Source organism: Papio anubis, chromosome 18 (assembly GCF_008728515.1).
Source record: "Papio anubis isolate 15944 chromosome 18, Panubis1.0, whole genome shotgun sequence".
Lineage (NCBI taxonomy): Eukaryota > Metazoa > Chordata > Mammalia > Primates > Cercopithecidae > Papio > Papio anubis.
Window position 1 is genome coordinate 21,532,519 of NC_044993.1, and position 27,419 is coordinate 21,559,937.

The 27,419-nt window shown below is 54.2% G+C and overlaps 1 protein-coding gene across 3 annotated transcripts; it reads right to left on the bottom strand.

Annotated features, from left to right (window-relative positions):
• Positions 1–1,878: 1,878 nt before the first annotated feature.
• PLA2G15 (phospholipase A2 group XV) lies at positions 1,879–18,808 on the bottom strand. Of its 3 annotated transcripts, none has more exons than XM_031657894.1 (6): positions 18,546–18,808; positions 14,356–14,512; positions 8,891–9,009; positions 8,527–8,625; positions 7,918–8,017; positions 1,879–3,734 (listed from the first exon to the last, which is right to left on the bottom strand). In XM_031657894.1, the coding sequence occupies exons 1-6, from the start codon at positions 18,670–18,672 to the stop codon at positions 3,626–3,628; spliced, it is 711 nt and encodes a 236-aa protein (XP_031513754.1). In that variant the 5' UTR covers positions 18,673–18,808; the 3' UTR covers positions 1,879–3,625. The 3 variants fall into 3 exon arrangements, with proteins under 3 accessions (XP_031513754.1, XP_003917135.1, XP_009195003.1); XM_003917086.3 differs by having other exon boundaries at positions 7,918–8,142; positions 18,546–18,802; XM_009196739.2 differs by lacking the exon at positions 7,918–8,017 and having other exon boundaries at positions 18,546–18,801.
• Between the last annotated feature and the right edge of the window lie 8,611 nt (positions 18,809–27,419).

The window sequence follows — 27,419 nt, forward strand, 5'->3', positions numbered from 1 at the left end:
AGCTCACTGCAGCCTCAAACTCCTAGTTTCAAGTGATCTTCCTGCCTCAGCTTCCTACTTGGGACTACAGATTTATTTTTATTTTATCTTTTTTTTTTTTTTTTTTTTGAGACGGAGTCTCGATCTGCCGCCCAGGCTGGAGCACAGTGGCGCGATCTCGGCTCACTGCAAGCTCCGCCTCCCGGGTTCACGCCATTCTCCTGCCTCAGCCTCCCGAATAGCTGGGACTACAGGTGCCCGCCACCATGCCCAGCTAATTTTTTGTATTTTTAGTAGAGACAGAGTTTCACCATGTTAGCCAGGATGGTCTCGATCTCCTGACCTTGTGATCCACCCGCCTCGGCCTCTCAAAGTATTGGGATTACAGGCGTGAGCCACCGCGGCGGCCTTTTTTTTTTTTTTTTTTAGATCTAGCTCGCTCTATCTTGCCCAGGCTGGAGTACAGTGGCACCATCTTGACTCATTGCAGCCTCCACCTCCCAGGTTCCAGCGATTCTCCTGTCTCTGTCTCCAGAGTAGCTAGGACTACAAGGCATGTGCCACCACACCTGGCTAATTTTGTATTTTTAGTAGATATGGGGCTTCACCATGTTGGCCAGGCTGGTCTTGAACTCCTGACCTGAGGTGATCCACCCCCCCACCCGGCCTCCCAAAGTGCTGGGATTACAGGCGCGAACCACGGCGCCCGGCCTATTTCACCTTTAAAGTCTTGCCCAGGCTGGTCTCAAACTCCTGGGCTCAAGCAATCCTCCTGCCTTAGCCTCCTGAGTAGGTGGAACTACAAGCGTGAGCCAGTGCACCCAGATGTCCCCATTCTTTGGATGAGGAAACTGAGGGTCAGAAGGCTCCCCAGACAACTTGGCTGTAGCTAGTAGAGCTTTGAACCCTAGTGTGCTAGTCCTAAAGCCTTCTCTGATTCCATGCCCTCTCTCTCTGCAGCTATGAAACTGAGGGTGACAGTGAAGCTAAAATGGGTCAGGGGTGAGTGGGGTGCCATGAGTAGGGGGGTGTCAGGGCCAAGCAGGGAGTGAGGTTGGGCAGGGCCTGGGGTGAAGCTCCCTTTCATGTTGTCATCCTTTTACTGAGGCCAGAGCTGCAGCTGGACCCGAGTATTTTTACCCCAGGCATTTTTACCCCCACTCTGGGTCACCCTGTCCTTCCAGGGTTAGCTAACAGGTGGTTCGGTGAGAGGGTTCAGAGCGCCCTCTTGTGGCCTCTGGTGTATCAAAGCCTGGCGCCCCAGCTGGTGGGGCTGGGTGAAGACAGAACTGGGTACTGGCTGGGCTCTGGACTACAAAATTCAGGCCAGGACCCTATCCTCTATCCATGTTTCCCTGTCTCTGTCTCTATTTCAGTCTTTGTCCATACTAGTCTCAGCCCAGTAGTCTCTTTTCCTCCCTTGATCTCTCTTGTCTGTACCTCCCCAGGGGTACAGATGGCAGGCTGATGAGCTGAAGATGCAAAGAAGGGTGGCATCCTAAAAAGAACTCTAGGTTCAAAGGATGCTGACACTTGCAAGCTGAGGGAAGACAGAGGCTGGGAAGGAGGGTCTAGTCAGGTGACTGCAGGACTGTCCTTGCTCCCAGCTCCTAGGTGGCATGTGGGGCCTGCAGACCAGGCAGAAGCAGGGGGAGGACAGGACCCCATTTCCACAGGAATGTTTCAGGTTCTGGTTCTTAGTCCCAGGAGGGGAACTGGATTCCAGGAGAGAAGGCAGGAGGATGAAGTCCACAGAAGGGCACAGGAACCATGCTTTGATGCTGACAGAACCTGTCAAGGCTCCTGTAAAGGCCCAGCCCCTAATTTCCTGCCTCTCCAGCCACCTTGTACCTCCATCACCTCCCTCCCCTCATGCTCAGAGCAGAGCGTAGGCCAGGGCACCTTACAGCATCCAGAGTACTTTTATTGCCGGAATCCAGATTCAGCCTGCTCAGAGCCCCATGTGGGGCCCACCACTCAGGAACAAAGGGAGACAGATGCCAGGCATGTATGCAACAGAGAAAATCCAGCTGCACAGAAATCCTGTGGGAGAGCAGCTCAGTCCAGCCTGAAGGCAGCTTTGGGAACCCCACCTAGAGGCTGTACCCTTTTCTCAGCCTGTGGCCAGTCACCCACTTAAAGCCTACTGCCATGAAGGCAGCTCTGACTCTCCATGCCTGCTACCACAGGGAGACCCATGGAGCACCCTGGGGCAGACAGAAAGCCCCTAGGGGGGCCTCAGGGGACCCCTGGCTCTCTCAGGGTCCCATTCAGCCCCGTGCTGACCCACTTGGGTACTAGTGAGACCCTAGGGCAGGGTGGCAGTGTGGTGGTGGGGTTAGCAAGAGGTACAACTCAGGGAAGCTGCGAGCAGCCTTGGCTGCTTCCTTGGATTCCCTTTCTCCACAGGTCCCTAGAAGGCCGTGGCTCCAACCCCTGCTCTCATCCTTGGAACCACAGTCCCAGGGTGAAGGGAGGCAGCTTCAGTCCTGGGGCCAACAGCACATCTGAGGAAATCAGAGCTCCTGGGACACAGCCTTCAGGACTGGGGGCACATCTGCTGCCCAATCCAGAGCTTGACTGCTCCTGGCGGTAAGGGAGGTAGGAGTAGAGTGAAATGTCCCAGGGCCTGGGAACCATGAAGAATGCAACAAACTGCCCCTGCCTGCAGGGGCTACTGGGCTCACCCAGGAAGCCAGTGAGGCTGGCCACCAGCTAAGCCACAGGGAAGCCAGCAGCTCTAGCTACCCATGGCCAGTGGCAGGCCTACCTGTGGCTGGTGTGTGGGAAGGGTCACCCGAGGGGCCAGGAGCCCATCCCTGGGACCTCTGGGTACAGGACCACAGCACAGTAACATCCCTCATAGGAAGGCAGCGGGGCCAGGGCCCAGTAGGCAAGTATGAAAAGCCCATAGGAGTAGGGGGACACACGGCCCCAGGTAGGGATTGGGACCAGGGCCCAGCCAGCCCACCCTGTGGAGCCAGTCCTGAGGTCACAGCAATTCCACCATCAGCAGCATTCTTGCCATCCAGTGTCCCTGAGTCCAGACTCTCATTTCTTCCTTCTTCACTGCCACAGAGAAAGGATAACAAACAGCACTTCCCCACGGCAGATGCTTCACAGTCCAAGACTCAGGGCCTTGAATAGTCAGTCACAAACTCTGTGAAACTCATGGGCCATGACAGCACCAGAGGCCAAGAGCAGGTCCACAGCTGAGCCATCCAGCCCTGCCTGGCACAGGAGTCAGGGCCCAAGGAGCACACGTTTCAGATAGGCCAGGGTGGTGGCGTTGGCCAGCATCTCAATGTGCTCGCTGCCTGGCAGCTCCTGTAGCAACACTTGGTGCTCCTGGAGGCTCTGCCAGGCCTGGCACTGCAGGGCACTCTTCAAGTTCACAGTACCATCGCCGTCACCAAAGCAGATTTTAGGGTCACGGTCAGGGAAGCTCTCATAGTAGAAGGAGTCTGGTGTGGGGACACCAGTGCCATAGAGGCAGTGCAGCTGCACGCCAGGTGGCATTGTGGCTTCCACCAGCCCTTCTGTGTCCTGCCGCATGAGCCAGCCGTCTTCAAAGCCGATGTCCTGGAAGAACCTGCGGTAGTCCCGCAGTGTGTAGTTGGTCGTGGGCGTCTGCACGAACACCTTCTCAGATGACCACGTGTAGCTGTAGGGCAGCAGCCAGCTGGTGGAGACAGCTGACCGCTGCTGCTCCCGGATCTTCAGGGGCCCGATGACTGGGATCCGGTTGTTGTCTCCTGCAGGGAGAAGGCTCTGGTCAGTCTGTGCTTAGGAATGCCAGCTGGTTGGGCAGCATGTTCACCACCAGGCCCCTGCCAGGGGCCCAGTCCACAGTCCCACATCTCTACCCTCTTATTATCATTGTAATCACTGTGACTCCCTTCCCTGCCTTGGCTTTTTTTTTTTTTTTTCTTTTTGAGACAGGGTCTCACTCTGTTGCCCAGGCTGGAGTATAGTGGCATGATAACGGCTCACGGCAGCCTCAACCTCTCAGGCTCAACCAATCCTCCCGCCTCAGTCTTCCGAGTAGCTGGGACTACAGGTATGCGCCACCACGCCTCATGCCTGGCAAATTTTACCTTTTTTTTTTTTTTTGAGGTAGGATATCATTCTGTCACCCAGGCGGGAGTGCAGTGGTGCAATCTTGGCTCACTGCAACCTCCACCTCCTGGGTTCAAGCGATCCTCCTGTGTCAGCCTCCTGAGTAGCTGGAACTACACTCACATCCCACCATGCCCAGCTAAAAATGTTTCCACTTTTTATACAGATGGGGTCTTGCTATGTTGCCCAGGCTGCTTGCCTTGGCTCTGTTTCTCTTTATTTTTGCTACATCTGGGAACCACACATCCAAGATATGTTTTGTTTCTTTTGCTTTCCTCACCAGGGAGTGAGGCGACACATACCCACAGTGTGATTTATGATGCTTCCTTGTCTGTAAACTCTGCCATCCTCCGAGTGCTGATCAGTCTGTGGGCACTGACCTAGTCTAGTGAGTCAGCAGGTTGGCAGCCCAGAGATGACATGTTCTGCTTTCCCTTTTATGACACTGAACTGTGTACCAGTTTTTCTTTTCCTAAGCTCAGACCAGTGTTCAGCCAGCAGTGGCCTCATTCTGCCCACTTGCCTGTGCGCTGACCTGGGCAGCCAGGCATGCTGGAGACAGGGCAGGAGGGGAGGCTGCAGATGGAGGCGGAGCCCCTGTACACAGGAATGGGAACAACACAAACACCCGGCAGCCAGGGAGGCCTCCGGGAAGTAAAAGCTGCAACTTGGAAACAGGGGCCTCTGGACTGTTCAGGATCCATGGTCGCCCATCACCCCACCCTGTATCTGAAAGCAGGGAGGCCTCTCGGACTGACTGTAGGGCCTCAGCTCTGCCTGCTGTGGCCTGGCTGGGGGACCCCTAAGGCAAGGAAAGCCCCGAGGGGTGCACGGACACCTCCCTGCACCCCCAACCCCAGTCCTGGACTGCCAAGGCGGGACAGAACAGCTTCCCAGCCTTTGAAGCAAAGCTCTAAGGGGACTCACAGAGAAACTCTAAAAGGGGCCAGGGTTACCTGTCTAAACTCAGGGTATGCCCACATCCGTCCCTCCAGGCCCAGGCTAGACAAAAGGAGTGGCTCTAATGAGTCCTCACTAAAGCTGAGTGTCTTCCAGCCAATTCAGAGTCACTGGGCCTGACCCAATCACAATGCCAGTAGACCAAGCAGGTCAAGCAGTGGCAGGGACTTGAGCTAATGAGATGCTTGGCACAGCCCTGGCTCATAGCTCCCAAAGCGAGGGTCCATAAGCCTCCCTCAAGTCCTAGCAGAGGGAGGAAACTCTAGCTGCAGCTGGTGAGCTGCAACAGTCATGAAAAGATGGGGGAGGAACCAGAAAAGGGGTGGCTTTCCCAACTGCCAGGCAAGCAGGTGCAGCCAGATCTGCACCTGCTTCCTCCCTGTGTTGCCTACAGAGGCTCCTTGCCGCCCACAGATGGAGGTGAACTCATAAATTAAAAACTGTAGTCTAGAGGCCAGGTGCAGGGGCTCATCCTTGTAATCCCAGAACTTTGGGAGGCCAAGGTGGGCAGATCATTTGAGGTCAGGAGTTCAAGACCAGCCTGACCAAAATGGTGAAACCCCATCTCTACTAAAAATACAAAAAAATCTGGCTGGCTGTGGTGGTTCATGCTTGTAATCCCAGCACTTTGGGAGGCTGAGGCAGGCAGATCCTCCTGACTTGAGGTCAGGAGTTGGAGACCAGCCTAGCGAACATAGCAAAACCCAGTCTCTATTAAAAATACAAAAATTAGCCAGGTGTGGTGGTACACGCCTGTAGTCCCAGCTCCCCGGGAGGCTGAGGCAGGAGAATCACTTGAACCTGGAAAATGGGGGTTGCATGAACCAAGATCACGCTACTGCACTCTAGCCTGAGTGGCAGAGTGAGAAAGACCCTGCCTCAAAAAAATAAAATAAAATAAAATAAAATGCTCTAGCCTTCCTCCTCTGGGGTGAAGGTGGGGATGAAGAAGCAAGGATGGGGGTAAGAGGGAGGGACAGCCAGGCACAGAGGCTCACGCCTGTAATCCCAGCACTTTGGGAGGCCAAGGTGAGTGGATCACCTGAGGTCAGGAGTTTGAGACTAGCCTGGCCAACATAGCGAAACCCCATATCTACTTAAAATACAAAAATTAGCTGGGTGTGGTGGTGAGCACCTGTGATCCCAGCTACTCGGGAGGCTGAGGCAGGAGAACTGCTTGAACCCAAAAGACAGAGGTTGCAGTGAACCGAGATCATGCCACTGTACTCCAGCCTGGGCAACAAAGCAGGACCTTGTCTCAAAAAAAAAAAAAAAAAAAAAAAGCCGGGCACGGTGGCTCAAGTCTGTAATCCCAGCACTTTGGGAGGCTGAGACGGGCGGATCCGCGAGTCCAGGAGGTCGAGACCATCCTGGCCTAGCTGCTGGTGAAACTCCGTCTCTACTAAAAATACAAAAACAGAGGCTGAGGTGGTGAGCCTGTAGTCCCAGCTACTCAGTGGTTCATGCACCTGTGTCCCATACTTTGGGAGGCTGAGGTGGGCAGGTCCTGGAGCTCAGAATTCAAGACCAGCCTGGGCAACATGGGTAAAACCTTGATAGCAAAGTACAGAGTATCAGATGGTTTTGTGCCTGTGAAGTTACAGCTAATTCAGAGCTGAGGCCAGAGGACCATGAACAAGTGAAGGTTCGCAGTGAGGCCAGTAGCTGTACCATCAAGCTGCCTCCAAGCCTGGGGTGGGACCAAAAGTGGCTGGTGCAGTGAAGTCAAGCCTGTAATCCCAGCAGGGAGGCAGAGATGGAAGTGAATCTGAGGTCAGGAGGTCGAGAGACCACCTATGGCTGGGTGAAACCCGTCTCACAAAAAATAAAAAAACCCAGCCAAAGGCCGGGGTGTGAGGCAGCCTGTAGTCAACTCGGGAGGCTGAGGCAGGTGGCATAAACCACAGATGGGGCTTTGCAGTGAGCTGAGGATCCTGGCCACTGCACTCCCAGCCTGGACAGGCAGGCGAGGCAGCCATCTCAGAAAAAAAGAAGAAAAAAAAGAACGCCACTCTGAAGGAAAAAGAGTGCTGGCCGGGCACGGCAGCTCACACTTGTAATCCCAGCACTTCGGGAGGCCGAGGCGGGCGGATCACCTGAGGTCAGGAATTCAAGCCCAGCCTGGTTAACATGATGAAACCCCGTCTCTACTAAAATACAAAATTTAGCCAGGTGTCGTGGTGGGCACCTGTAATCCCAGCTACTCGGGAGGCTGAGGCAGGAGAATAGCTTGAACCCAGGAGGCAGAGGTTGCAGTGAGCCAAGATTACGCCACTGCACTCCAGCCTGGGTGACAGAGCCAGACTCTGTCTCAAAAAAAAAAAAAAAAAACACAAAAAAAAGAGCGTTGACCCAAGAGAGGAGTCATTGTGGAAACCAAAGCAACTCCATCTTGGATACTAATCCACCGTGTTGGCTTCTGATTAACCCCAGATCCAGGAAGGCCACTGAGATTTCCACTTTATCTACTGTTCCTTGTGCATATATTTACCATAAATCTCACACAGCCTCTGTGTTATCATCCTTCAATGTTCAACACATCGCATCAGAGTCGCCCTTTCCCTATAGAATATAAGCTCTGGGTCTGGGGGCTAATAGTGTGGGGATCCACCATCTTGTCTAGCCACCACCTGAGACACAGATGTGGCTTCTACTTGTATGTCCCTATTAAATGTTTTTCTCTGAGAAACTAGATTTGTCAGCCTCTTTCTTCCTTGGACTTTTAAGGGTAGATTTGCATAGACCCCACACACCGTGGGACAGACATGAGGCATGCTGGCCTAGGAGGACACTTTGGAAGGGAAGAGAGGGCAGAATTCCTGGCAACAGCCCCCCACACTGGGCCAGGCAGGGTCTTACCTGAAGCCAGGACGCGCAGGGTCTTGGCCACGCCCCCCCAGGGCGCACCCAGTGACAGGAAGGCCCGGATATACTTGTCCTTCCAGGCCTGCGGCTGCCGCTGCAGAAAGTAGAGCGTGTACATGTTGCCCATACTGTGGGCAACCAGCACCACGGGGCCCCCATACAGCTGGTACATCTCCTCGATCATCTCGCGGAGGGCCAGGAAGTAAGGCCCGTTTTCATCTGCAGGCCAGAGCCAGGCAGGGGTCAGGCGGGAAGGGTCCTGGAGCCCGAACCACTGAGCTTTTCTCAGGCCAGACACAAGATGAGAGGGGAGGGGAGGGTGCTCACATTCAAACGGAGTGGTCTGGGTCCCCCTGCCTTCCAGGAAGGGAGGAAGCCTTATATTTCTCCCCAGGGCTCAGAGGCCCAGAGGTCCCAGGGTGGGAAATGGAGGACAGGATAAGACTGACCAAGGGTGGTGGCTGTGACCACTAGACTGGATGCCAGAGGCCCAGGGACAGGGGACAGCCAAGGACAAGGGGAGAGCCCAAGACCTGTGGTGCCCATGATCACCTCGCCCCTACCTCCCGAGACTTCAGGGAGGGAACGAGAGTGCCTGCTTACTTGGGGCTCGGCGCCAGTCATAGGGAGCCCCTCGGACATCCTCACCCCGTGTGTAGCCCCAGCCCACAAGGCTCTCCACCATGGTGTGGAAATAGGAACCTGTAGACAGAAATACAGAGGATAAGAAAAGATATAGCTAGTGCCGGCCACCTACACTATGCCCAGCATGGAGACTGTGAGAGTCGGCAGGTCCCTGGAAGAATGCTACAGGGCTCTGTGCCGACGCTGATCAGAGACTGTCTGTACAAACCAGCAGACGCTGATCAGGCTGTCTGTACAAACCAGCAGAGTTCCTCCAGCTCCAGCTCGAGTCCAGCAGAACCCCCATCCCAGCTCCCGGAGGCCTTGAGTGAGGGCTACATACCCACGCTGCTTTTGCTGGGGTCCAGGAACTCCAGTGAGAAGGTCTTCCCAAAGCCAGGGACACGTACATCCACACCATCAGGAAACTGGGTGGCCCTGGATGTTTTGTTGTAAACCAGCCTGTTGTGAGAGGATATCGAGCCAGTGACCCAGAGGGGACACGGAGCTTGGTGTGTCCCAACAGTGCATCATGTCCTGAGTCATACTCCCTTCCCATGCCCAGGTTTAGTCAGATGGATAGGAGAGACCAAACAGTAACAAAGCAGGTTGATAAAGCACAGATGTCCTATAATCCCAGCACTTTGGGAGGCTGAGGCGGGCAGATCACCTGAGGTCAGGAGTTTGAAACCAGCCTGGCCAATGTGGTGAAACCCCGTCTCTACTAAAAATACAAAAATTGTCCGGATGCAGTGGCTCAGGTCTGTTAATCCCAGCACTTTGGGAGGCTGAGGCTGGCAGGTCACCTGAGGTCAGGAGTTTGAGACCAGCCTGACCAACATGGCGAAACCCCATCTCTACTAAAGATACAAAATTAGCCAGGTGTGGTGGCAGGCTACTGTAATCCCAGCTGCTCAGGAGGCTGAGGCAGGAGAATCGCTTGAACCCAGGAGGCAGAGGTTGCAGTGAGCCAAGATCACGCCATTGCACTCGAGCCTGGGCGACAGAGCAAGACTCCGTCTCAAAAAAAAAAAAAAAAAAAAGCACAGATCAGAGTAATTACATTCAAACAAGAACCTCACCAACACCAACTTACTCCAAACACTGACCCCAGGACCCCTGTCAAAGCAACGTTCCCCTCTCCCCCGTGACCCTACCCTAGAATGAGGGTCTTGGACCTGGTTGGGAGAAGGAGGCAGCAGTCCTGGTTCTGCTGTGAACTTCACACTGGACCCCAAGAGGCAGTCCACCCTCTTTCAGCTTCCCATCGCTCCATCTCCTTGCATCCAGCTCCTGCCACCCAACATATCCCAGGCAAAGGAGATGGTGAGTGCAGTACACAACAGAACCAGACAAGGGCCGGGTGCAGTGGCTGACACCTGTAGTTCCAACACTTTGCAAGGCCAAGGTGGGAGGAATGCTTGAGGCCAGGAGTTCAAGGCCAGCCTGGGCAATATAGTGAGGCCTTGTTGCTACTAAAAATAAAAAATTAGCCAGGCATGGTGGTGCAGGCCTGTGGTCCCAGCTACTTGGAAGGCTGAGGCAGGAGGATGACTTGCACCTGGGATATTGAGGCTGTAGTGAGCCATGATCATGCCACTACACACCAGTCTGGGCAGGAAAGTAAGACCCTGTCTCATAAAAACAAAAACAAAAACAAAAAAACCACTAGGCCAGGTGCAGTGGCTCACGCCTATAATCTCGGCATTTTGGGAGGCCGAGGCAGGTAGATCACTTGAGGTCAGGAGTTCAAGACCAGCCTGGCCAACATGGTGAAACCCCATCTCTATTAAAAACACAAAAATTAACCAGGTATGGTGACGTGAACCTGTCATCCCAGTTACTCGGGAGGCTGAGGCAGGGGAATTGCTTGAGCCTGGGAGGCAGAGGTGCAGTGAGCCGAGATCGTGCCACTGCACTCCAGCCTGGGCAATAAGAGCGAACCTCCATCTCAAAAAAAAAAACAAAAAAAAACCCTAGAAAGGCACCATGCTTCAGGGCTGCTATGTGGGTGGGTAGGCAGACAGAATGGGCAAGGCCCAGAGAAATGATGGGAGCTGGTGGGGAGAGACAGGAGGAAGGCCTTGTGTGGCCCCAGGTAGGTATAATTGGGTCCCACTTCCTCTGGGCATTGGACACAGCAGCCAGTCAACCTCCAAACACACCCTCCATGGAGGAAGGGAATGAACCACGCTCCTATGACCCCCTGGCACCCCAGGGCTGTATCTCCTGTCAGACTGCAACCACAAGGCCCAGGGCTTGCCCAGCAAATTCCTAAGCGCCATGACATAGGACATGGACCACCAGCTACTGACTTGAGATCCCTAACAGCCCTTTCTTAGTTTTCTTTCTTCTTCTTTTTTGAGACAGGGTCTCACTCTGTCCAGGTTGCAGTGCAGTGAGGGCATCATAGTTCACTGTAGCTATAACCTCCTGGGCTCAAGTGATCCTCTTACCTCATCCTCCTGAATAGCTAGGCAGGCACCACCGTGCCTGGCTTATTTATTTATTTATTTATTTGTTTATTTATTTTGTAGGGATAGGGCCACACTATGCTGCTCATGCTGGTCTCAAACTCCTGGGCTCAAGTGATCCTCCTGCCTCAGCCTCCCAAAGTACTAGGATTACAGGCATGAGCCACTGCACCCGGCCTGTTAGTTTTCTGGAACTGTGCAGTAAATTACCGCAGACTCAGCAACTTCTAACACCACACACATTATCTCATGGTTTCTGTAGCTGCAGTGCCAAACAGAACCAGACAGGACAGACCCCGCCTCAGGCCTAAGTACACGGCTATGGCACCATATCCTGTGGGAAGAGGGTTGTCAAGGCCTGAATAAATGATGGGAACAGGGCGAGGGGCAGACGGACACCTTATACCAGAAGAAAAGCCTTATGCCTTTGTGCTAGGCCGGGAACCTTGCTCTGGCCTCACCTCACACTGAAGAGGTAAATGTGCCCCCCAAAACACAGGAACCTGGAGTTTCTGGTGGTTCTGAGTCCCACTTGTCCCCTTAGATATCAGCCACAGAAAGCTGACAGGATCCCCACAACTGACCCAGATAACAGGTCCTAGAGGCCCATGCTCTCCAGAGGAATTTGTAGATTATCCCAATGGCCACACAGCAAAGTAGCTTGTTGCTACTAAAAATAAAAAATTATCAAACAGCAAAATGCAGAAAACTGTTCTGGAAAGCCAAAGCAGTTCTGTCTGGGTGAAAATCTAAACAGGTCAGAGAAGCAGTGAAGGCAGACATGCCCCTCTTGGTATCAGCTGGCACTCCAACTGGCAACACCTGAGGCCGTGTCCCCAGTATAAAAATAGAAATGCACATCAACAGCCCAGAAATAACCCCGGTCACACAACACACAGAGGAGGAAGGAGTCAACAAAACGGGCATCACAAAGAGCCGGCAGGCCAGGGCGCCTGGAGGAGCAGCTAGAAAGTCTCTGGGAAAAATTTTTTTTTTTTTTTTTTTTGAGACAGTCTCATTCTGTCACCCAGGCTAGAATGCAGTGGCCCGATCTCTGCTCACTGCAACCTCTGCCTCCCAAGTTCAAGTGATTCTCCTGTCTCAGCCTCCCGAGTAGCTGGGATTACAGGTGTGTACCACCACGCCCAGCTAATTTTTGTATTTTCTTTTTTTTTTTTTTTGAGACAGAGTCTTGTACTGTCCCCTGGGCTGGAGTGTAATGGCACAATCTCAGTTCACTGCAACCTTCACCTCCCAGGTTCAAGCGATTCTGCCTCAGCCTCTTGAGTAGCTGGGATTACAGGCGTGAACCACTACGCCCAGTCTTAATTTTTGTATTTTTAGTAGAGACAGGGTTTCACTGTGTTGGCCAGGTTGGTCTCGAACTCCTGACCTCATGATCTGCCCACCTCAGCCTCCCAAAGTGCTGGGATTACAGGCATGAGCCACCGCACCCGACCAGGAAAACTTTTAATTTGGGAGACTCCATTCAGCTCAAACATGTATCGCGCACCAACTGTGTTTCTGGTTCTACTGCTATAAAGATAAAACAGAGACTCCCTCCCTTCACGGAGCTCAGCCTGGGAGGGAACCTCAGCTCAGAGCCACACATTCTGGGTTTGAATTCTGATTCTACCACTTATTAGCTGAGTGAGCACAGGTAATCACTGTAACCTCGTTGAGCTTCCAGATTTCCCAGCTGTAAAGCAGGTTTAAAAACCACCTGTTGGCAAGTAACACTGGTGAAAAAAAAAACAAAACAAAAAAACCACCACCTATTTCAAAATGGGGTTGCTGTAAGACTAAACGAAAGTAAGTATATAAAATGTGTAGTGCCTGTGTAATTTGGGGAAATATGCCTGGAGACAAATTTGGGCACGTGATGACATTTACAGGAAACAAGCACGGGGCCTGGGAGGAGGAGAGGCGAACCTCTCTGGGGAGTCAAAAGGGAGCCATCACAAAGGGACCAGGGTCAGGTTGATTTGTTGTTGTTGTTGTTGTTTTGAGACAGGGTCTTGCTCTGCCGCCCAGGCTGGAGTACAGTAGTGTGATCTCTGCTCACTGCAACCTCTGCCTCTCTGGCTCAAGCAATTCTCCTGCCTCAGCCCCCTAAGTAGCTGGGACTACAGGTGCATGCCCAGCTAATCTTTTTGTAATTTTGGAAGAGATGGGGTTTTACCATGTTGCCCAGGCTGGTCTTCAACTCGTGAGCTCAGGTGATCTGCTTGCCTCAGCCTCCCAAAGTGATGGGATTATAGGAGAGCCACAGTGCCTGGCCTAGGGTCATGTTTTAAAGGGTGAATGGAAGCACATTTATCAGGCAAAGGGTATAGAAATAGATTCCAGGCCAAAAGAACAGCGGGTGCAAAGACATGGCGTGTCCCAAGAAGAACAAGCAGCTGGAGACATAGGGGAGGCCAAGTCACAGACAAGGAAAGGGGTGGGGGCCATGCCAAGGCTCTGAATAGCGGCTGGGGCACAGAAATTTTGTGTAGGCAGGCGCAGTAGCTCATGCCTGTAATCCCAGCACTTTGGGAGGCCAAGGTGGGCAGACCACTTGAGCTCAGGAGTTCGAGACCAGCATGGCCAACATGGTGAAACACCATCTCCACTAAAAATACAAAAAAATTGGCCGGGCGCGGTGGCTCAAGCCTGTAATCCCAGCACTTCGGGAGGCCGAGGCGGGTGGATCACGAGGTCAGGAGATCGAGACTATCCTGGCTAACATGGTGAAACCCCGTCTCTACTAAAAATATAAAAAACTAGCCGGGCGTGGTGGCGGGCGCCTGTAGTCTCAGCTACTTGGGAGGCTGAGGCAGGAGAATGGCGTGAACCCGGGAGGCGGAGCTTGCAGTGAGCCGAGATCACGCCACTGCACTCCAGCCTGGGAGACACAGCGAGACTCCGTCTCAGAAAAAAAAAAAAAAAAAAAAAAAAAAAAAAATTAGCCAGGCATGGTGGTGGGCGCCTATAGTCCTAGCTACTTGGGAGGCTGAGGCACAAGAGTTGCTTGAACCTGGGAGGTGGAGGTTGCAGTGAGCCAAGAAGGCACCAGCCTGAGTGACACAGCGAGACTCCGTCCCAAAATAAAAGAAAAAAAAAATTGTGTGTAGGCATGAGAGGCCAGGGCTGGAGAGTAGAAGAACAAGGGTAGCTGGAAGGGAAAGTTAGTTCTGCCTAGGAGTGCAGAGGTGGTGCCGACCAGACCAGACCGAGGACCTGGGGAAGGAGAGAGGTCAGTGACCTCGAGATGAGGATAGAAGAAACAGGCTCTGGAGGCCTCTCAGGCCTGTTGGTAAGCAGCACCCCCGCTGTGTGCCCCAGCCCCCACCTGATATTGTCAATCCAGCAGTCAATGATGACAGGCAGCAGCAGTTCCAGGTTCAGCCAGATTGTGAAGTAGCTTTCGGTCTTCTTGGAGCAGAGGTAGTGCACCACTGTCGGCTTATCCAGTTTGGCTTCCAGCTGGTTCCCCAAATCACCAGGGACTGCAGGGGGCACAGGACATGTGTGAGCCCTTGCCCCGGCAGGTTCAAGACTCCCAAGAACTTTGATGTCTGCAGCAGACCCCCTGAAGAGCCACAGATACTATGGCAGACCTGTGCAGTTCCACACCTCAAATTAAAGCACAGTGCCAGTGGCGGGAAATTCAGAGCAGGGACCTTGACTCAAAGGCCAGGGAACCATTTTTGTGCAGAAAAGCTGCTACTGCTGTGTAGTGCAGAGATGCCTGTGGGGGGCTTGGGAGAGGCCTGACATGTTTGGGGAAGGGCCCGAACACTGTCTCCAACTCCAGATAAAGTAAGTCTCCTAGATATTCACTGGAACATCCTCCTGGGCCATTCAGATTATTGGAAAGGGGTTTAAGGTAAAGTCACTCCCCATGCTAGGCCTCTGTTTCCATATCTGTTAAATGAGATTTTGGTCTGAATCATCCCCAGCAAACACAGACACACCTTTACACATAGTTTCTATGGTTAATGGACCCAGATGGGAGCTGTGTCTGGGAGGAGGGGCTTGGAGACCCCTTTGCATTCCAGAACCTCCAAAGTTTGGCCAAGGCCCTATCATTAGATATATACCCTTGAGGTGGGGTATGGTGGCTCATGCCTGTAATCCCAGCACTTTGGGAGGTGAGGAGGTGAGTGGATCATTTGTGGTCAGGAGTTCAAGACCAGCCTGGCAGGCCGGGCACAGTAGCTCACGCCTGTAATCCCAGCACTTTGGGAGGCCGAGGTGGGTGGATCACAAGGTCAGGAGATAGAGACCATCCTGGCCAACACGGTGAAACCCCGTCTCTACTAAAAATACAAAAATTAGCCGGGTGTGGTGGCGCGCACCTGTAATGCCAGCTACTCAGGAGGCTGAGGCAGGAGAATCGCTTGAACCTGGGAGTCGGAGGTTACAGTGAGCCAAGATCACCACTGCACTCCAGCCTGGCAACAGAATGAGACTCCGTCTCTAAAAAAAAAAAAAAAAAAAAAGACCAGCCTGGCCAACATGGTGAAAGCCCATCTCTACTAAAAACACAAAAAATCACCTTGGCATGGTAGCACATGCCTGTAATCCCAGCTACTCGGGAGGCTGAGACAGGAGAATTGCTTGAACCCAAGAGGAGAGGTTGCAGTGAGCTCGTGCCATTGCACTCCAGCCTGGGCGACAGAGCAAGACCCGGTCTCAAAAAAAAAAAAAAAAAAAAAAAGATATATACACTGGGGGCTTGAACCCAAAGTCTTCCACCCATAGCTATCCCAGGCTACAGAGAAGACAGGGTCCTGTTCACCGTGAGAGAGGAAGAAGGAAACAGAACAGAGCTCTTGGCCACTTGGCTAAAATTCAACCAAAGTATCCAGGATAGGCTTGTGGGAGGGAAATGAACAGAAACATAGCTGAGAGAAGCTTACACTGGCACCCGCCAGCCTACCAAGGGCCCAGGCCTTACTAAAGGCCAGAGTCCAGTAAGGTGCCAGAGAACAGATCATCTGGAGGGCCCTGGCATGGCTGGGAGCCCGTGTTGGAAATAGCCACCCTGAACCAGCACCATTATTACCACAGTCCAGGCCCTCGGGTGACTTCTCTCCATCCCAGCCAGCCCGTTCAGTCTACTCAGAACTCTGGGGCCCTGGTGACACCCATATCCCTCCCCACTGCTTCAAAGCCCTTCACAGTTTCGTTACTCCCAGTGACCTTTCAGGCCTCACCTGCCCCCACATGCCATGCTCTCACCACTTCCCAAACACATCCCCGTTTAGGGTCCACAATCATCTAGTGAAAACCAGCACTGGGCTCTCCTGGACATTCACTGGGCACTGACTGTAAATCCAGCCCTGCATAGGGCACGCCCTCCCTGGGCACCATCCCAGTGTCTTCAGGGTGCCATGAGAGGCAGGGGTGGCACCTGCCTTCACCTCCCCTCATGGTATGGGTGCAGAGGTGGGGAGTCCCCATCACGATAGCCTCTGGATGACATGCCTGTGGACTGGGCAGGGCAGGGCGAAGACCCTGGTCACTGTCTCTACCAAACGGGAAATGGCTAAAAGAGGAAGTCACCAGATCTGCTTTGCTCAGATGCTCCTTGCCCTGGTCAGGCTGTGTGGCCTCTAAAAATAGCAGTGGCCACTTCCTGAGCCCCTCTGTGCCTGGAACTAGGACAAGAGCCATCTGCATGCCTTTCACCTCAAGTAACACTGGGAGGGGACAGCCTTACTATTCCACTTAACAGATGAGGAGACTGAGGCTGCAAGAGGTGGAAATGGCCTTGCCATTTCCTTCCCCTTGCCCAGGGTCTTCTGTATCACATCTCTCCGGCCTCTCTTTCCTCCACCACCATTTCAGGACCCACCCCTAGAGGATTCTGGTCCTCTGACAGTCAAGGTCAGATCCCTGCTCTGTGCCCAGGAGCTGCTTGTCCAACTGCCCACCACGATGTCTCCCAGGGCTAAGGCCAGCAGCCTCCCTCCCTGAGAAGCTGGGCAGGTTAGGACTCCTGCTTCTCTGTGATTCTGGGTGGGGTCTGAGGCTCTTCTGCTGTGACCTAGAATAAACAGACTGACTGAATTGATGAGTGTGGTTAGCATTAATCCAGGCAAAATGGCTGTGTGCCAGCCACAGACCACGTGTTTCCCAATGCCATGCCCCTCAGACTCAGAAATCTGCAGGCCCACCCAAGACTCCCTGAGGCCCTCAAGATAAAGTCCAGATGACCTAAACAGTCACAACGCCTGTGCAGTCCACTCCTCCCCTGACTCGATCCCAGGCAGCCTGAGATGCTCACCTCTCTCCCCCTGCCCAGTACTCTCTCCTGGCCTTAGCTCCAGCTATATACTCCAGGAAGCCTTACTTGACACCCACCCATCTGCTGGGTTGGTGGATTCTCTGTGCTTGCCCCACACAGGCTTCCTCTCTGGGGATCATTGTTATTGCTATCCTGCAAGCTTTGGGGAGGCAGGGCCAAGTCTGCCCAAATCCCATGGTGAACCTGGGCCTAGAATCCCCCTGGAGCATTTCCTGGCTGGGAACTCCTGGTGGGGCCTGCCTGGCACCACCCTGCCTGCCAACTCTACCCTTCTGTGATTTGCATTGTACCCATTTAAAGTACTCTCAGCAGAAAGAGCACGGAGATCACGCTGCACGAGACTCCACTTGTAACTCATGCCTCGGATGCCTCTGCTTTCAGGAATCCTGGCTGGCCACGGACACGCCAGCTGTGGATGGGAGTGACAACCTGAATGAGGCACCCAAGACCCCTAGACAGAGGTCTCATCCCTGCCCATCCCCACAAGGAAATACTGTGGCCGCTGTAGAATTGCCAGGGTTGTGATCAAGGAGCGGCGTGGGCAGGGGAGGTCACCCAGCCTCGACATAGTCTAGTCCAAGCATGTGTGGCAGGGTAAGAATACAAGCATGTTGCCTGACACAGGTTCGTGGCCATTGCCCCAACCCTTTCCCCCGACTTCAGCGTCTTCAGTTTCCCTTAGGCCTTTTCCCTCAGGAAATGCCACACATCTGATAAGTTGTGGGAGTTGGTGGCCAGCTAGGAGAGCAATCCTTTCCCTAAGGAGGTTCCCTTCAGTAATGACTTCTGCTATATGTGGCATTGGAAGGGTCGAGGGTGATAGCCTTCTAGCCAGGCCCACGTCGATGCAGAGGTCAACTCAGGAGCCACTCTACACACCCCCACCATCCCTCAGGAGTGGGGCTGAAGCACCTGTCTTTCCAGCTAAAAAATGGGGTAAGGGGAGGCAAGGCTTGGGAATGATGCAGACAAGTGGAACTATGAATAACCAGATGGTAACTCACCCACTCACCCCCATTTTCTACCAGGGCAGGAGGTGGGGAGCTGACCACACCCGGCCCAGCATGGCGGGAGGTGGGCCGGCAGATCTAGATCACCTAAGTGACAAGACAGACACCAATACGCTCCCCCATTTCGTGACTGGAACAGATGCAGACCGAGAAGGTAGCCCCGCCCGCGGCCCGTCCCGCCCGACCGACTGACCCACCACGAGACCCATGCCTCACCCAGCACCACTGGGGGGTGACGTCCGGCCGGGAGCGCTGGGTCTGCGAGCAGCATTAGCAGCAGCAAGAGGAACAGGAGGCCATCCGGGAGCAGCCCCACACGGTAGGGGCGGAGGTGGAGGCCCATGGTGTACGACGGTCGCTGCAGGTCCAGGCTGCAGGTTCAGCTCTCTGGGCTCTCGCCTAGGCGGGGGCGGTGGCGACGCACTTAACCCCGCCGCCCGCATCCCCCGCATCCTCCCGGCCAATCAGAGCCCTCCTCCCGCAAACGGCCTGCCAATAGGGACTCGCCGCCATATACGTCCCTCCCAGTCAGGGCTCACCGCCCTGCGCTTGCCCAACCCCCTGCTCCCGGAACCACGCTGCGCGCCGAGCGCATCGATAGATCGAGGTACTTACCGCCTGGCTCCGGGCTCTCAGTCGCCCACCCGGGGACCCACCTCGCCGCTGCTGTGTACCCCGCCCAGCCCTGAGTACCCGAAATCCGCGCTGCGCAGCCCTCACCTGGCGACGCCCTGACCTGGAGGATCTGGAACGGACAAGACAGGGAGAGGATAAGGGGTGCAGCGCTCGCTGCTGCTGAGCGACCCCGGTTAAAGCAAGAAGAGGGAAAGTGAGTGCCTGACAGTTCTTGGGCCTCAGGTGACCAGGAGCCGACCAGGACCTTTGTGCAACCCGCACACCAATTCTTAACACACCCTGCCCCGAGGGCACCTGGGTTCGGTCAGTCAGCCCCTGTAACTCTGCCCCGGGGTTACAGATGCGGAGGGAACCGGGAGAGGCCAGGTCAGCATGTTCAGTTCCCAAGAGTGGGGTTAATCTGTTCGTTTTAGGGGCGCGGAGTGCAGCGTCACCCCGCTAGTCCGGGTAGTTCGGGCGCGGGGTTGGGAGTGGGCTTCAGCCTCGATCCTGCGCCATGGGCCATCTGCAAGTTCGCCTGTAGAGCAGGAGAGGCATCGGGAGCTCGTGATCCCTCTCCACTCACGCAAACCTGGGGAACCGGAGAGGACACAGACTCCCTGCGCCAGGAAGCAGGGGCAAACAGAGTGGACAAAGACCTGACAGCCGGCACCATAGGTCACTGTGGGATAGAGAGACGAGAGTATTTGGGAAATAGAGGTCTTGATCCTACACACACACACCCCTTCGAAGGGGCAGCTGCGCCCTGGTCATCCCATCTGGTCCCAATAAATTTGTCCTGCCACTTCCTTCCTTCTTCTTGGTAAGCAGCTGACCTGGCTATGAAGCCACGATCTTGCCCTGCCCTTCTCGAGTTCTTATAATGAAACATGTTGGTGACTGGGCTACCACTATCCTCCCTCTTTCTTTTTTCATTCTTTATTTTATTTTATTTTATTTTGAGACAGGGTCTGTCTGTCACCCAAGCTGAAGTACAGTGGCGCAATCACGGCTCATTGCATCCTTGACTTCTCAGGCTCAAGCGATCCTTCCCACCTCAGCCTCCTGAGTAGCTGAGACTACAGGTGTACACCCCCACTCAGCTAGTTTTTTTATTTTTTGTAGAGTTGGGGGGTCTCACTATGTTGCCCAGGCCAGTCTTGAACTCTTGGCCTTAAGTAATCCACCTGCTTCACCCTCCCAAAGTGCTGAGATTACAGGTGTGTGCCACTGTGCCCAGCCCCACCCTCTCTTAAGGTCCAGCCATCTCCCCCTAAGGCCCTGGCTCAGGATTCCCAAAGCCCCTTCCTCCCCCACCTTCACCTGACAGAAGATCGGTGAAGACCCATCTGGTGAAATCCCAGCGTGGGAGACCATAGAGACTCTTCTGCAGGCCTAGGGACAGGCAGGAGTCCAGTCAAAGGTTAAGTGGAGGAAGGGAAAGATCAAGAGGTGCTGGGCCACCTTGGACTCTGGCCACAGTCTAAATGTCTTGCCAGCCCAGCAGCATCCAGGGTCCCATGTCATGGGCCCCTGGAAGCGTAGCCCTGTCCTCAAGAGGGGTTCCCTGGTGCTTCACTCCCACAGGCCCTGCATGTGTTAGGAACCACAGCCATTAGGGGCAGGATGGCAAGGCCCAGTCAGCAATGACCCATGCTGGCACTGTGGAGAAGAGTCAGAAGGTGAGGTCCTCCCTTTTCACAATGACTCTGCCATCCACCTGATCCCCCAGGCTGCAGACGTGGCATCATCCTTAGCTCTGGATGCCTCCATGCTTCTCAGAACCACAAGTCAGGTGGTCATAAGGGCTAGCCAGCTCTACCCTTCCCAAACCACACTACCCTATTCCCACAACAGCCTCATCACTGATGTCCCAATGCACACCCTCGTTCCTGTGGGTCGTTCTCCACATGCCAGGCTGACACTGTTTTTTTTTTTTTAGAGACAGAGTCTTGCTCTGTCACCCAGGCTGGAGTGCAGTGGTGAGATCCCAGCTCACTGCAACCTCTGCCTCCCGGATTCAAGCGATTCTCCTGCTTCAGCCTCCAGAGTAGCTGGGATTACAGGCACCCGCCACCATGCCCAGCTAATTTTTGTATTTTTTAGTAGAGACAGGGTTTCGCCATGTTGGTCAGGCTGGTCTTGAACTCCTGAACTCAGGTGATCCGCCCACCTAGGTCTCCCAAAGTGCTAGGATTACAGATGTGAGCCACCAGGCCCGGCCCTGATTTTTTTTGAAGTCTTGCTCAAATTACTATCTCAAATTGTATGGTTTGCCCTACAAACCATAAATTCTCATTGGATGGGTTTTATTTAATCCTATATATCGGGACTTTGCAATCTGACTCTGGCATAACATTAGGTGACAAGAAAGTCAAAATATTCCAAAACAATGTTTCTTTGCCATACTTTGAAATGGCCCTGCACAACTGTCCTTTGTGGAGGAAAATTTGCATCTGTAAAGAATCTCTATTGGCCTGGCACGGTGACTCACGCCTATAATCCCAGCACTTTGGGAGGCGGGTGGATCACGAGGTCAGGAGATTGAAACCATCCTGGCTGACACTGTGAAACCCCATCTCTAATAAAAATACAAAAAATTAGCCGGGCGTTGTGGCCGGCACCTGTAGTCCCAGCTACTTGGGAGGCTGAAGCAGGAGAATGGCGTGAACCTGGGGGGCGCAGCTTGCAGTGAGGCGAGATGGCGCCACTGTAAGGGAGGAGATTACCCCTCATATCATCTTATGCCCAATTTCTGCCTCCAAAGAAAGAGGAAGTAAAAACTAAAAGGCAGAAATGAAATCCACAGGCAGACAGCCCGGCGCCGTACCCTGGGCCTGGTGGTTAAAGATCGACCCCTGACCTAATTGGTTCTGTTATCTGTAGATGACAGACATTGTATAGGAATGCACTGTGAAAATCCCTGTCTTGTTTTGTTCCGATCTAATTACCAGTGCATGCAGCCCCCAGTCATGTACCCCCTGCTTGCTCACTCAATCACGACCCTCTCACGTGCACCCCCTTAGAGTTGTGAGCCCTTAAAAGGGACAGGAATTGCTCACTCGGGGAACTCGGCTCTTGAGACAGAAGTCTTGCCGATGCCCCCGGCCAAATAAACCCCTTCCTTCTTTAACTAGGTGTCTGAGGAGTTTTGTCTGCCGCTGGTCCTGCTACAACTGCACTCCAGCCTAGGCGACAGAGTGAGACTCCGTCTCAAAAAAAAAAAAAAGAAATTATATTAACATAGCTAGTTCTTTTTCTTCCAGGCCCTCCCAATCCTGAAAAGATTAAGAGTCTAGCAACTTTTAAAGGTCTGATCATCTGAGGTCAGGAGTTTGAAACTAGCCTGGCGGCCAACATGGCGAAACCCATCTCTACAAAAATAGAAAAATTAGCTGGCCATGGTGGCGGGCACCTGTAGTCCCAGCTACTCAGGAGGCTGAGGCAGGAGAATCACTTGAACCTGGGAGGCAGAGGTTGCAATGAGCCAAGATCACGTCACTGCACTCCAGCCTGGGAGACAGAGCAAGGCTCCATCTAAAAAAAAAGTGTCCAAATATTTTACAGAGTTTGATTCTTTTCAACAGAATAAATCCGGAGACTGAGGAGCCAGTCCAGTTGTGGTATCTTCCTTGGGTGAGCACACAGCCAACACCCTTCACCCCTCCTGCTACTGGGGCCTTTGTACTCCCTCTCGCTGTCCTAAGCTCCAAGCTCCTGTACCAGAACTAGGTGGATCCTGGGCTTGAGGCAACCAAACTAAGACCAGGGCTTCCAGGCTCATTTGGTGGCCAAAGCTGAGTCCATTTAGAGGCCGGTGGAATCTCCCTAAAGCTCATGGCTCAGCAGGTCCCCATTCCTCTGCAGCCAGTCTCCCTGCAGCCAGGAGAGGCCTAACACTGATCCAGCCACAACAGAACCCTGGAGGCAAGGAGCCCAGAACAGAGATCATGCTGCTGCACTCCAGCCTGGGCGACAGAGGGAAACTCCGTTTCAATAAAATAATATAAAATAAAAGGCTGGGCACGGTGGCTCACACCTGTAATCCTAGCACTTTGGGAGGCTGAGGCGGGCAGATTGCCTGAGTTCAGAAGTTTAAGACCAGCCTGCGCAACGTAGCGAAACCCTGTCTCTACTAAAAATACAAAAAATTAGCCAGGCGTGGTGGTGCACGCCTGTAATCTCAGCTACTCAGGAGGCTGAGGCAGGAGAATCGCTTGAACCCGGGAGGCGGAGGTTGCAGTGAGCCAAGATCCTGCCACTGCACTCCAGCCTGGTTGACACAGCAAGACTCTGTCTCTAAAAAATAAAATAAAGCAAAATAAAATAGGCCAGGCGCAGTGGCTCACGCCTATAATCCCAGCACTTTGGTAGGTGGAGACGGGCAGATCACCTGAGGTCAGGAGTTTGAAATCAGCCTGGCTAACATGGTGAAACCCCGTCTCTACTAAAAATACAAAAATTAGCCGGGCGTGGTGGCGGGCGCTTGTAATCCCAGCTACTCAGGAGACTGAGGCAGGAGAATGGCCTGAACCCAGGAGGCGGAAGTTGCAGTGAGCCGAGATCGCGCCATTGCACTCCAGCCTGGGAGACAAGAGCAAAACTCCGTCTCAAAATAAAATAAAAATAAAAATAAAGCCAGAGGGTATTGGCCTGATGGGGGCATCGAGGGGACCCCTTTGTCACCACTGTCCTGGTGCTTTGCTCGACCTCGAGCGCACGCCCCTCCCCCCCCGCTTCTAGCAACGGAGTCAGCGCGCCCTCTGGCGTGTGCTCTGCAGCCACTCTGCACAGGTGCGGGGATCCCAACTCAGCAGGTGGGGCCCAACGCGCTGCCTAGTGGGGTGGCCCCCACATGCCAGGCTCTCACCCTCTCAAGGAGGGTCGCTGAGAGAGGGGAAGGGTCTGGGCAGGCAAGTGTGGATCTCTGCGGTGTTCCCCAGCGTCGAATCCTCTTGCACTGCGAGATCTTCCTGGCGGGGAAGGGAAGGAGGGAGGGTGTTTTCGCACCGCTCCTAGACGCCCTGGAGGTTCCCGAGACCCGCCGCACTTCCCGCCTTACACCCTGTATCTGCCCGGGCTTTCATGTCCCCGCAGCCACAGCGCCGGCTGCCTTTAGGGGTCCAACCCAGGCAGGTCTGAGAGCCAAGGTGAGGGTAAAATTTTGCGAGTATGAGGCCCACGGAACAGTCCTTTCTTCCAAATATCTGGCACGCGGTTTTGAGAAAGGCGTCTGACCTCGGGCGGCCTGGGCCGTGGGGGCCTTGCCTACCTCTCTGCCGTACCAATCTCCTGTTCATTAATTCATGAACCCCAGGGGAGCGAGGAGTGGGGTGGGGATGGGAGACAATTTTCAGAGAAGTACAGAAATCTCAAAACTACAGAGGGGACCCCTGCTGCGGAAGGTAGAAAATCTGGAGGAAGGCCGGGAGCAGTGGCTCACGCCTGTAATCCCAACACTTTGGGAGGCCGAGGCGGACGGATCAGGAGGTCAGGAGTTCGAGACCAGCCTGGTCAATATGGGGAAATCCCATCTTTATTAAAAATATAAAAATTAACCGAGCATGGTGGCGTGCGCCTGTAGTCCCAGCTACTCGTAAAGCTGAGGCAGAAGAATCGCGTCAACCCGGGAGGCGGAGGTTGCAGTGAGCCGGGATCACTGCACTCTAACCTGGGGCACGGAGCAGACTCTTAAAAAAAAAAAAAAAAAAATTCTGGAGGAAGAACTGGGGTTAACTAGACAAGGGGCAGGACTGGAGGGGAGGAAAGGACACAGATGAGACCCTGCTGCGAAGGCCTGTGTCTTACCATTGCTGAAATACCCTATGGCAGAAGCAGCTAGCCTTAGACAACAGTTCATTCATTCAGTGACAGGCAATGGGGATAAGCCTCTATCTTCGAGGATGGGATGATGGAGCAGGGAGACAATAAACGATTAAAAAACATGTTATAAGTTGGTTAAGTTGGGGGGGTCGGGGGAGCAGAAAGAAGAAATGAGGGACGGTTGGGGTTAGCAGTGTGGGTTGTTTAGTAATAATGGGGTGATCCGGGAGGACTCATCTGAAGATGAGTAAGGGATCTCAGCAAAGCAGGACCGCACCCTCCGGCCCGGTATTTAAACGAATTTGGTTTTTAAAGAAGAATCCAAGGGTTGGAGCTGGGCCCGCGGTGGCTCACGCCTGTAATTCTAGCCCTTCGGGAAGCCGAGGTGGGCGTATTTCGAGACCAGCCTGGTCAACATGGCGAGACCCCGTCTCTGCAAAAAATACAAAAATTAGCCGGGCGTGGTGGCGGCGCACACCTGTGGTCCCAGCAACTTGGAAGGCTGAGGTGGGCGGATCGCTTGGGCCCCGGGGATGTTGCGGCTGCCGTGATCAGAGATTGCGCTGTTGCACTCCAGCCTGGGCGACAGAGTGAGACCCTGTCTCAAAAATAAATAAATAAATAAATAAATAAATAAATAAATAGAATATGCCGGGCTCACGCCTGTAATCCCAGTACTTTGGGAGGCCGAGGTGTGTGTATCACTTGAGGTCAGGAGTTCGAGACCATCCAGCCTGATCAACATGGTGAAACCCAGTCTCTACTAAAGAAGCACAGGCGTGGTGGTGCACGCCTGTAATCCCAGCTACTTGGGAGGCTGAGGCAGGAGAATCATTTTAACCTGGGAAGTGGAGGTTGCAGTAAGCCGAGATCGCGCCATTGCACTCCTGTCTGGGCAACAAGAGCGAAACTCCGTCTTAAAGAAAAGAATAATAAAAATTAAAAAAAATAAAAATAAAAAGAATCCAAGCGACAGGAGTTGTCTATGGGGCCGGCCGGATGGGCTCTCGGGGTAGTTTAGGGGAGTCGCACTGCGCTACCAGCCCGCGCCTCAGGTTCACGACCCAGAGGCAACTTGGGCACGCATAAGCGCGTCATCCATGGGAAAGCGCTCAGGACGGCCAGAGACGCCACAACGGAGCAGTCACCTCGCGAAGGAGGCTTCCGTGAAGAGTGAGTGGCGAGACCCACGCTGAAGAGCGAAAAGGGCCTAGAGGCTGCACAGATGAGGTCGCCAGGAGGGACGAAATGGAGACCGAGTAGCGCCCGGACCCCCGGGCGGGGACGCTGTGACCCTGTGCTGTAGGAGTGGAACCCAGACAGGAGCCGAGGAGGAAACGACGTGCTTCTGTGGAGCTTTAGGACTCCGGGGGTTAGGGACACAGGTTCATGGGAATTGTCTGGAAGGGCGTGGCCGCAGGAAGGGCCTCCTCCGCCAGGCGCAGGCGCGCTACGGGGCGGGAGAGGGAGGAGCCTTATTCGCGGATGCGCCCCGCTCCGCGAACAAATATTTGACATTCCGGGCTTATCGGGAGGCGGGGTCCGAAGAGCAACGTTCTCCCTTCCCCCCGCGCCTGATTTGCTTACCGTTTCCGGGGGAGGAGACACATGGGCCAGTGCTCGGGTGGGCGGTCCGGAGATGGGCAGCCGCGCACCGAGGCCCGCCTCCACCTGTAAGGAAAGTAAAGTGCTAGTGACTCGAACCCGCCGGGCGAAGGATGCACTTTCCTTTCTCTCCCTGTCGCCGTGTCCGGGCGGGAGTCATTTCCGTCCCGGGCGCCTGTTTCTTTAGCTGCCAAGTGGAGCTACGCCGAGCTCTCTAGCCCCGGGCCTCGCCCCTTCCCCGGGCATGAGCTCTGGGGATGCGCCAGGGTGCTCCGCTCTCTCCATTGTCCGGGGGCGGGGACGCAGCACCCTCCTTGTCCGAAAGCGCGTGGCGTGGCTCCTGTCTCAGTCTCGAGTCGGGCTAGGCAACCGCGTGACTCAGTTCCCGCCAGGCTGGAGCCCCCTCCTTCCTGCTGGATTATTCAGTTTCTCAGTCACTTATTCAGTTTCTCAGTCACCTCCCTGGGAGAGTTTGGGAAAGTAAGGAACGGCCGGGAAATGCACCATAAAGGAGCCTCACCAAGCTCCACTGGGCGAAGGGGGCACTGGGAGCCCCCAACGCGGGACTGTCAATTGGGTTGTAGGTGCGGGATGGAAAAGGGAGGATCCGCAGCCCGCACGCGCGCACACACGCTCAACGCTAGCTCCCACATCCGCCAGAGAGCTCGCAATCTCCAGGCAGCTTCTCCATCGTCGAGAAAGGGACGAAAGCAGGCAGGCCCCCACACGTGGGAGTTCCGAGGCTCCAGGCCCCTTCCACCCCTCTCAGCCTTGTCTAGGGTGCAGCTCTCTGGGGTTGGGGGGGTTCCTTTCCCCAGCATTGAGGCCTGCTCACTTACAACCCACAACGACCGCGCTCTGGCACTTCTCAGTGCCAGGCTACCGCTCGGCCCTAGCGTCTGCATGGACAAACCGTTACCTGTGATCCCTGGTGACCACCCCACAGCTCTAACAACCCTGATGTTCCCGCCGCCCTCCCCTTTCCCAGCTGACTTCTGGTGATCCCCCCACAGGGTGATACCCGGCAACTCTCGCCGCCCCCTTGAC

Excerpts from the sequence above, each read along its gene's own strand:
- PLA2G15 (XM_003917086.3), bottom strand. The coding sequence starts at position 18,672 with ATGGGCCTCCACCTCCGCCCCTACCGTGTGGGGCTGCTCCCGGATGGC. Across the intron at positions 9,010-14,355 it reads TGCTGGATTGACAATATCAG|GCTGGTTTACAACAAAACAT; the intron begins GTGGGGGCTGGG and ends CTCTCACAACAG. Across the intron at positions 8,626-8,890 it reads CCCCAGCAAAAGCAGCGTGG|GTTCCTATTTCCACACCATG; the intron begins GTATGTAGCCCT and ends TTCTGTCTACAG.